A 10,569-nucleotide genomic window follows, 5' to 3' on the forward strand; every position below is an offset into this window, starting at 1 on the left:
GCACCTCCGTGTTCTCCCACTTGCTGCTCCGCTTCTTCTTGGCCCACCGGAGCACGCACTCTCGATCAACGATCCGGTGAAACCGCACCAACACCGCCCGCGGCGGCTCGTTCGGCTTGGGCCTCCTAGCCAGAATTCTGTGGACCCCCTCCAACTCCAAGGGCCCCTGGAAGGACCCAACTCCCATCAACGAGTTCAGCATAATGACCACATAGGCCGCCAGGTCCGACCCCTCCAGCCCCTCCGTGAGGCCCAGGATCCGCAAATTCTTCCGCCTCGACCGGTTGTCCAGCTCCTCGAACCGCTCCTGCCACTTTTTATGGAGCGCCTCGTGCATCTCCACCTTCCCCGCGACGGCCACGGCCTCATCCTCCCTTTCGGAGGCCTGCTGCGGCAGCTCCCGGATCGCGGCCCCCTGGGCTGTCTGAGTCTCCATCAGCTCTCTGGTGGTAGCCTTCAGGACTCCAGCAGCTCCACCTTAAGCTCCTGGAAGCAGCGCAGCCCCTGCGCCCACTTCCTCAGCTCCTCGAGGGCTCCGCCAGCCACCATTTTGTTTCTCTTCCCCCACTTTTCCAGGGGCGATTCCACTGTTTTACAGCTCACCCCACTCCTGGTCCGGGCCATAGGACCCTAGGGATCTACTCCAGACCCCTTCCCTCGTCGGGATTCGTCGAAGAAGTTCCGTTGGGGGCCCTGAAAAGAGACCCAAAGTCCGTTTTTAGCGGAAGCTGCCGAACGTGTGGCTTAGCTCCGCATTGCCGCCACCGGAAGTCCCTATCGTGGATCTTTTTAAGCAACTAATTTTTACACTGCATTTTGAACCTCTGCCCGATTGCACTGGTTTATGGTATATTTTTGTTTAATGATATGAAAATGAGTTTGAGTGGAAATTCCATAGGGAAAATAACACTTCTCAGGAGCCATCTGTTGACACCCCAGTATCCATATGTTTATTTTTTAAATTTAGAGTACTCAGTATTTTTTTTTCCAATTAATGGCATTTAAGCGTGGCCAATCACCTAACCTGCACATCTTTGGTTTGTGGGGCGGAACCCATGCAGACATGAGGAGAATGTGCAAACTCTACACGGACAGTGACCCAGGGCCGGGATTCAAACGCGGGTAGTATCCATATGCTAATGTGTTTCTATCACAGAAGTTAATTTTATTTGTGCATGAACCAGGTATGTATTTTTTAATTGTAAATTGGTTATTCAGCCAGTTAGCTGGTACATTCGGCTTTCAAAATATATTGAGCAAGTCTTTTCTGTCAGCTTCCTAAACCTGATTACAGATTTTGAGAAATTTTGATTTTTGTTTTAATAGGCCAGAACTAATTGAACAACTCTGGAAAGCAAGAGATGAGAGGAAGAAATTACGTAAAACACTGCGTGAATTTGAAGAAAAGTTCTATCAAAAAAATGGAAGGTTGGTCTTTTATTTAATCAGAAGAACATAGATTGAAAAAAGACTTCTACTCATCAATAACTGCATCCACATACAATGCACCTCATATACTTTGTCATCTGTCATTCATTTGATTTCCTGAATAAAGTTTAATCTGCCCTCCACATACAGCATAGTATCCTATTCCTCCCCCTGCTCAAACAAGGAACTAAAAGGCTGGTTTTCGCCACAAATTGGGTGGGCAACCCGCCCCCACCCCCATCCATGCTTAGTAAAATATTGTGTGATGACATTGGGTCTGCTATCCAACATCATCCCACCAGGCGAATGGGTGCTGAAATCTGAAGCTCCTTTGTCACTTTGACATAGTTAGGCTATTGAGCTTGTTAAAGAGGCAAATTTTACATTGCACTGTATTTTTCATGGTCGCATGGAAAAAATGTTGGGAGTCGGTGGCACAGTGGTTACCATTGCTGCCTCAACACCAGTGACCCGTGTTTGATTCTGGCCTTGGGTGACTACATAAATGGAGTTTGCACATTCTCCCTGTGTCTGCATGGGTTTGCTCCAGGTGCTCTGATTTCCTCCCACAGTCCAAAGATGTGCAGGTTAGGTGGGGTTACACAGATAGGGTGGTGGAGTGGACCTAGGTAGGGTGCACCTTCGGAAGGTCGGTGCAGACTTGATGCGCTGAAGGCATTCTATGAAATGTAACAACATCCTTTCAAACATTATTTATGCCAGGTATGAGGTGCCGGCACAAGGGCAGATAAAAAAGCTTGCAGATGACCCCATAGCTCATGTATATGCAGGTTCTGCTGCCGAAGTTGTCAGCATTTGGCTGCTGGTAGATTTTATTCTTCACTGCTTTTAGCTTGACATTACAAACCAGGGTGAATAGGGCATCCAAGAGGTGAGGACTCCGGTAGAGGAACCTGAGCTCTGTGATCCCAAGTGGATTGTACTCTAGAGGAGGCTCCTCCATTGAAGAGGAAATGAGGAGGAAAAGCCAAAGGAAGCTAACTGTCCAGGGACAGTTGCACTCCAGTCCAGGTAAGTGAGGGACTTGTTGCTGCACAAGGTCCAGGACAAGACACAACAGCCACTTTGTGGTAGGGGAAGACACCATCTTAGTGTCTACATGAATTGCCTTCAGCTCTTGAGTATCAGTGTCGTCACAACCTATGGGAGCCTATATGAATTGCTAGCTCAGGTGATAATTTAAAATTGCATTGTGGCAACCCTATGCTGATTACTTTCAAAATGATTTGTGGTTTTGGAATATTTTGTGCATTGGAGTCATTCCAGACACTAGCCACCAATCTGTGATCTTTACAGCTTCAGCTCACCATTGCATGATGATAATCACGGATGCAATGTTTAAGCAAGCAAACCGCAGATGACTTTGGTGAGGCCGAGCGAGCTAGAGGCTTCACATGTATTGCCGAATTCCCCAAAGTTCGAGGTGTGATAATTGCACACGTGCCCATTGAGGTTCCATTAGGCCAGCCAGAGGCATTTATCAATTGTTAAGGTTTTCATTCCATCAATGGCCAACTTGTGTGACTATTGTTGAAAGATAATGGAGGTGCACACCAGCTATCCTGGTGGTAGTCATGACTCTTCCATCCTTCGGTACTTCCAGGTGCCACATCTGTTCTGTCCATTAGAACCATTGAAGAGGCCTGCTGAAGAGCTGACTCATGACGTGGGTGATAAATTCACGGACCAAGGCTGGGACATGTTACAATGAGAGCCATACATCTACCAGGGCCATCGTCGAGCAGACCGTTTGGTTTGTTCAAAATGGACTGTGCAAGTGACTCTCTGCAATATTCTCTGGAAGGCGTGTCACTAATTTTTGTGATTTGCTGCATCTTACACAGCCTGTCACTCCAGAAGGGACACCCTGGCAGAGGATGGTTTGCTACATTTTACACAGCTTGGCACTCCAGAAGGGAGGCCCTAGCAGAGGGTGGTTTGCTACATTTTACACAGCTTGGCACTCCAGAAGGGAGGCCCTAGCAGAGGGTGGTTTGCTACATTTTACACAGCTTGGCACTCTAGAAGGGAGGCCCTAGCAGAGGATGATCTAATGGAGTGAGCTCCATCTTATGACTGAGTATCTGGATGAGTCTGAGGATGGGCACAAGGAGCCATTCCAGCCAGCAGAATCAGATGGCAGAGAGATGCTGGTGTTTCTTGTAATGCAAAGTTTTGCCTAGGAATGTGGAATTCATCAAATAAAAATATCTTTGTCTCACTCACCTTGTAGCTCCTAGGTGTCAAAGCTAGGGCTGGCTGTGCAGGTGAGGTGCCAATGGTGGAGCACAATATGAGGCTATTCGGAGCGGCCCACATGAGCCAAAACCCCCTTTTGATAGTCCGTTAATTCAATCCAAAACAGGACACCATTGCCTTTGTGAACTTGTGTGGTGCTGCCCGCTTACTCTATCAGCTGTGGGGCTGTGTGCGTAGTCTGGGTCCCTCCATTTGGCCTGACAGCTGGGTGAGGAAACAGAACGTGAAGGAGATGGGTGGTTTTTCAGCCTCTGGAGAGGCAAACTGAGTTAAAGATAGACTATGACTCTCTTCCTCAGCATTCGCCATTCAGAAGGATAATGGGAACGGTGTGCTCAGATGTTATTTCCTACCTGGCGAAGGTCCTTAATGCAAGACTGCTGGCACAATAGTCACCAAAATGGAAAAAGACACTCTCACCTACTGCTGTTGCCATCTGGATTTCTCCTGAAGCTGCCTCCAAAGCCAATGCCAGTTTGCCTTTAAATGGGTGGCCGTGACTGAATTCCAGTGAACCCCATTCCCACCCGACACACCTGATTGGGTGCAGAGCCCCATCTTTCCAATGCTAATTAGACCTCATTCGCACTGGGGGCTGCTAATTGGCTGGCCAATGTTTGATTCACCATGGTGAAAGGACAGAAACAAATGGACCACGCAATCCGTTCCTCCTCCCTCATCCTACTGGAAATCACAAAAATCCAGCCAGTAACACCAGAATTATTGAACTATTACAATATGTACCGCTGTGTAATATCATGCTATTGCTAGCTAAATATTCATTGCGCTGCTCATTCAAGGAATTGATTTGGCCTCAATTGATTTTGCTGGGAATTTGTTCCAGTAATGTCTGCTTGTGGCTGAGGTGGTGTGCTGTTCATCTCTAATCTCGTTGAAAATTCTTAATTCATTATTTTTGATGTTTCAGCACTGTCAGTTATGGTCAAAACTGTAGGTTTTTAATCTAAATATTTTTCCAGAATAATTGCATGAGATTAGTGCCATAACTGTTTTAGAAAGCTGCTATAGAATGTGATTACTACAGAACCTGTTGTCTAGTACATGATTAACATTCTAGAACAGATTTTTAGGTAGGTAGATGGTCTTTTTTTTAGACCAACATTAGTGACCAATCAGTCTCTAGTATATATATATATATATATATATATATATATATATACTGGTAATAATATTAAGTAACCTTTTGGCACATTTATTTTCTCCATGCAGTATAAATTTAGACTAGTCACATATAACCTTTTTAGGTTTTATACATAAACTTGTTTTTTGTTATGCAGATTTGGAATCTGGTTCACTTTCAGGACACAGTATGTTAGTTTGTTTAATTAGCAATGGCCAATAAAATTGGCATGCAAATTACAATTGAATCTCATTTGCTTGAATATTCTAGGAATGTACAGAAAGAAGATCGTGCTCCAATGATTGAAGAGTACAGAGAATATAAACGCATAAAAGCCAGAGTCAGGCTGTTGGAAGTTCTCATAAGCAAGCAAGACAGAGCAAAATCACTTTAAGCTGGTTTGATGTTAATCAGTACTATCTTTACCATAAGCAATGCGTTGAACACTTTATCTTATGGAACTGGTGCTTACCTCTTTTGTAACGTAATCCTTGCCGAAAGCCAATTTGTGCACTTTACTCTGGTGCTTCTTACATAGTAACGAGCAACGGGTAAGGTTGTACCCCAAGATTGATATGAATGGTAGATGGCTCCAGAGTATCTGAATTTGTACTGACTAATGCCTTGTCAGGCTGATGCATCTTGTTCTGGAATTGACAATGGTAATATATTTACTGTGGGTACTTAAATGTTTTTGAGTTATCTGTTGATGAAATACAGTATAGAATGCCAAGAATCATTTACCTGTCCATAATCCATCTCCTAGATTTTAAGACTGGTTTACAAAAAAAATGGATTGATATATTTATTTTGTTTCCATCTGTGCTTGCTGCATTGCAAAACTAGAAAATGCTGATTTATCCATTTCAGTTCCAGTATCAACATTTTCAGTTTGGACTTCAGTTGTCATTTTTTAATAGAATTGCTGCTCTGTTCGGAACAGAAAGGCAGAGCAGCGATTTTCAGTAGAATTCCTCTTAAACCATTCATCATCCATTTTGTGAAGTGGACGGAGTCTGAGCCAGAAAGTTAAGGTGTTATACCTGTTACACTTGCTGTACATAATAAATTGAAGTTGTTACTGTAGTTTGCTGTACACAATGGTACAGAAAGCACTAATATACAGTAAATGTTTACTAAATAGCTGTTACTTTTACTAAGTGTATTAACATTTTTGAGATTTTTCTGCAAATCTAAATATTGGCAGAGTTTGATTTATGAATGTGTTTTAATGCAAAATACCTGCTTTCAGTATAACTTGTGCCACTTTTTACTGCTGAAGACTGCTTAAGAGCAGGATGAGGTGTTAGATTTATTGTGCAGTGATTTTTTTTAAAACACTTTTTTGGAAACAATTTGAAACTTTATTGAGTATCCTTGTCAATCAAGAAATAAGATGGGTTTGCTTTATAATACTATTTGTAACTGTGATATCGTTGCATGCACCTACTGTATGTGTAATTTAAGCAGCTACCATTTATTTTTTGCATGATTTTAATAAGTAGTACTTGCAAAACCTCTGAATGTAAACAGCACAAGGATCCTTTATTGAAAGCAGAAATTTAAGGTTGATACAATCTTAGTTAGAAATATCCACTGAAAGATAGTGTGTACATTTTTGTACATGATTGGATTTGTCTTTGTGTAACAAAATGCAGCAAAATGGTTAGGCACTGTAGTATGTTGGCTATTCATTGTTGAAAATTACAATATTACTGCATTGCAATATGAAGACTTTAATAAATGCATGGTCTCAGCACTTTCAGGTGTTTTCTTGTGTGCAAATCTAGCTGTACCATGGTACATTTGATAGTAATGTATCATTTCCACACTTCAGTTTTAATCAGATTTTTTAAACCTGTATTTATCTGTATATTTTGGTATGTTGAAATTTTTAACCAATCTTATCCGCTCTTGCATAGTGATAACTTGCTTGATCCATATTTAGAAATTGCTTGCGAATTTGAGGATGAATTAGATTTTGCTGGAATCTGTAGGAAAAAAAATCATAACAGCAATAAAATTTAAACTGTAGAATAACATTCTGCTACATATTGGATGTTTAAAGCAGTTTTTATTGCTTGGGATAAACCAATTTCATGTAACATAACTTGGATGCTAAAACTTCATAATGTGCCACCATTTTTGCCAACCTGGGACTTTTGGTTTCATGTTATGGCGAGTGGTAGAATTTGCCACAATGCATGTTACATGTAGATTATTTATTTTGGAATTTTAATATATCAATTAGTTTTCCTAATATATTTGCTGTGTCATTTACTTTAATAAAGTGTTTCCTATATTAGTCTGGCATTTGATTGAATGAATTGACAGCTTATCAGATAACCAAAAGCAGTACCTACAAATTCAGCCACAGCGCATTATTGCAAATTTTGCCCTAAATTGGTACATTTGTTCATGTGGTGTTTTGCATCGGGGTTGGATGTTGCAATATTTAATGACGAGCAGGCAATGTAGATTTTATTTTACTGGAAATATTTCCAGTATTTATGCAATTCAACTTCCCATCAATAACTAAACAACATACACAAAAAGCTTCGTCAGTAATTATCAATAATAGTTTAAGAAAAAAAATCAGCTTGTTTGATTTAACCTATTTCTGGTTAAAATGTGGCCCCTCAGGTGGAATTTCTTTATCTATTTTAGAATTTGTTGGTCTTCGATTCTGCTGCTGAGTTGGCTGAATTGGATCAATGGTAAGGCCTGCATTCTTCACTACCCTCAGCCATTATGCCAAGCTACTTGATGAACACAATAACATTTTTCCAGTGTGCAGAGTGACTCGAGGCATTTCCTATTCTGCCGCACACTATGGGGAAAATAGGGAAGGTTGAGAAAATGGAGTTATTGTTGAAGTCCGGTCATGGTTTTATTAAGGGTCGACATGGCGTCCTGCTCCTACTTTAAATGTCATAAACCAGAATGTCAAAGTAAATGGCCACTGAAGGTAATTGGGTGGGTGAATAACTGGGTACATAGAGAGATGTCTAATCTAATATTTCCAGAATGTGTACCGATATTCTGGTAGCATTTAATAAATGTGCCAAGGACTCTGAAAGATCTGATAAATTGCAATCTGCAGTGTATGAATATGGCAAGATATTTGTACGGTATTATGAATATATAGTTATGGGATTCAGATAACTGGTGTAATTATTGCCTGCTGTGTTTTATTTCTTAGGGATAGGATTTTAGAAATGTTTCTCCAATCCCTTTTTTTAAATTCCCAATAAAGGGGCAATTTAGCGTGGGCAATGCACCTACCCTGCACTACTTTGGGTTGTGCGGGTGAACCCAAGTGGACACGGGGAGAATTTGCAAACTCTACTTTTTTGTTTATAAATTTAGATTACCCAATTATTTTTTCCAATTAAGGGGCAATTTAGCGTGGCCAATCCACCTACTCTGCACATTTTGGGTTGTGGGGGCGAAACCCACGCAAACACGGGGAGAATGTGCAAACTCCACACGGACAGTGACCCAGAGCCGGGATCGAACCTGGGACCTCAGCGCCGTGAGGCGGTTGTGCTAACCACTAGGCCACCGTGCTGCCCTAACCTCTACATGGACAGTGGGCTGGGATCGAACCCGGGTCCTCGGCGCCATGAGGCAGCAGCACTGTGCTACCGTGCTGCTCCCAAGTTTCTCCATTCCTGATGCAGTGTTTTTTTTTTCCATTGCATCAAAATGTGTTTTCAGAGTTATGCATATTGCTATGTGCTGACTTTTGCAAGCAGCCTAATTTTAGTGGTTACTATTTGGCTGTACTGTTTATGGGTTATTTAACGGCCTCAGCAGAGTCTCACCAACAAAACTTGTCTGATTGATTTGGTCACCTTAATGACAAATTAGTTTTGAGTTTTATTAACTGCAATTGACCTTTTATTGCCAGTTTTAATTATTTGAAACTAATGTCCTCTCGGCTCCGTTACTGGGGCCAGGTCTATGAAGACACTAGGGAGACTGCAATACATAATTCATTTTGCAACATTTTTTGTTTGTATTATTCACACTCTGGGTGGAGGCAAGGCTATGATTTATTCTCCATTCATACTTGCTCACAAGAAGATCGTGGTGGGCCTTCAGCAGGCTCGCGGAACTGATTGGGCTACTCCTCTTTGTATGCTCGTATACAGTCTGTGAGCTAAAAGTGCAGCTGTTAGCTAAGGAGTTCTGCGAATTTGACCCAGTGATGATGAAAAGATGGCAGTATAGAACAAAGTCCGGATGCTGTTGTGATTTGGAGGAATTGGTTTTCCATGCATTTTCTGCCTTTGCCCTACCTAGTGCAGGTCAGTGTAGTGCGTCCTGTGGATAGTGTACCTGGTGCTTTGGTGATACGAGGGTTGGTGTTTGGGTTAGTGGATGAAATGTCAAACAAGGGAATTGATCTGCCCTGAATGATGCATGGTTTCTTGAGCACTGCATTTGCAATTATCGGGCAAATAGGGAGTATTCAACCACCGTCTTGGGAAAATGTAGGGTCAGGGGTTTTCAAACTCGGTCGCGATCCGTGGGTGGGTTTTGGGAGGTTCGAGGAGCAATCGGTCCTGCAGTTCTCATAGTGGTGCCAATTCAAGGAGAAGCGATTAACAGCTGTACCAGCTTTTAAATGGAGAATTGTGGCCACTACCGCCTTTTTAATGGAAATACAGTTTAGGCTTTGGCCACAAGCGGCAGCAGAGAGTTGGTCACGTGCCCTCCGCGTAGAATTGATCTGAGGCACCGTCCAGGTATGTTCTTTTGACACCGATACAGGGAGCAGAGTTGCTTTGACTTTTGCAGCTGCTGGCAAGAAAAGCAAGATTAATGTTTTTTTTTAAAGTAAGAGCTGGCCATTGACTCAAATAAGCAGTTTACCGATTGGAGAAGATCTCACAACAAAATCTGTTGGAGAAAGCTGCTCAGGATAGGGCAGGACAGCGCTAGTGTTCTGAGCTCCACGGCCTCTGGTTAACGGCCCTGTAAAAGGAAACTTAACTCTGAACAAAAGTATAAAAATTATTTCTCAAGGTATGGTTTTGTCAATTGTGGCAATGCAAATAAGGTGTGCCAGATTGAAGCGAGATCATAAGAACAAAACAGGCTCCCCTTTTGCATTAAAGGTAACATGGGCCACAAAGGTCAGCCAGCCTGGGTCACACTGATTGCCAAAAATGGGTGTTGGGGAGGGGGGGTTGAAAAACACTCATGTAGATGGTAGGAAGACTTTGGGCAGTAGAGATGAATGTCCTCCCATCATCTACCCTGTCAAGCCCCTTAAGAATTGAATGTATTTCAATAAAGTCACCTCTCATTCTTCTCAATTCTACGGAATATAGGCCTGGTTTGCTCAACCTCTTCTCTTGGGACAATCCTTCCTTCCAGGTTCTAGTGAACTCACTCCAAGGCAAGTATATCCTTCCTTGTCACTGTACTCCCAGGTGTGGCCTCACTAAGATCTTGCATCATTGTAATGAGGAAATTCTGCTTTTCTATTTTTCCTTTCAAAGTGGATAAGTTCACATTTCCCCACATTATATTCCATCTGCCATGTCCCCCCACTCAATCTGTCAACACCCCTTTGCATCTACCTCACTGCTTTCCCAACTAACTTTGCATTGGAATGCATCATATTTGGTCCCTTCATCAAAGTCATTGATGTAAATTGGAAATAACTGAGGTCCAAGCACTGATCCTTGCGGTACTGGACTATTTAC

General features: G+C 42.4%; 1 protein-coding gene across 3 annotated transcripts in view; it reads left to right on the forward strand.

Annotated features, from left to right (window-relative positions):
• LOC119965263 (protein FAM13B-like) overlaps nucleotides 1–7,154 on the forward strand; it is a 212,025-nt gene extending 204,871 nt beyond the window's left edge. For all 3 annotated transcript variants that reach the window (XM_038795769.1, XM_038795770.1, XM_038795771.1), the window contains 2 exons: nucleotides 1,327–1,428; nucleotides 5,120–7,154. In XM_038795769.1, coding sequence (XP_038651697.1) covers nucleotides 1,327–1,428; nucleotides 5,120–5,243 — 226 coding nt within the window. In that variant the 3' untranslated portion in view covers nucleotides 5,244–7,154. The remainder of the gene's footprint in view (nucleotides 1–1,326; nucleotides 1,429–5,119) is intronic.
• Nucleotides 7,155–10,569: the final 3,415 nt, after the last annotated feature.

The sequence above is a fragment of the Scyliorhinus canicula genome, chromosome 4, assembly GCF_902713615.1.
Source record: "Scyliorhinus canicula chromosome 4, sScyCan1.1, whole genome shotgun sequence".
In the NCBI taxonomy this organism is placed as follows: domain Eukaryota; kingdom Metazoa; phylum Chordata; class Chondrichthyes; order Carcharhiniformes; family Scyliorhinidae; genus Scyliorhinus; species Scyliorhinus canicula.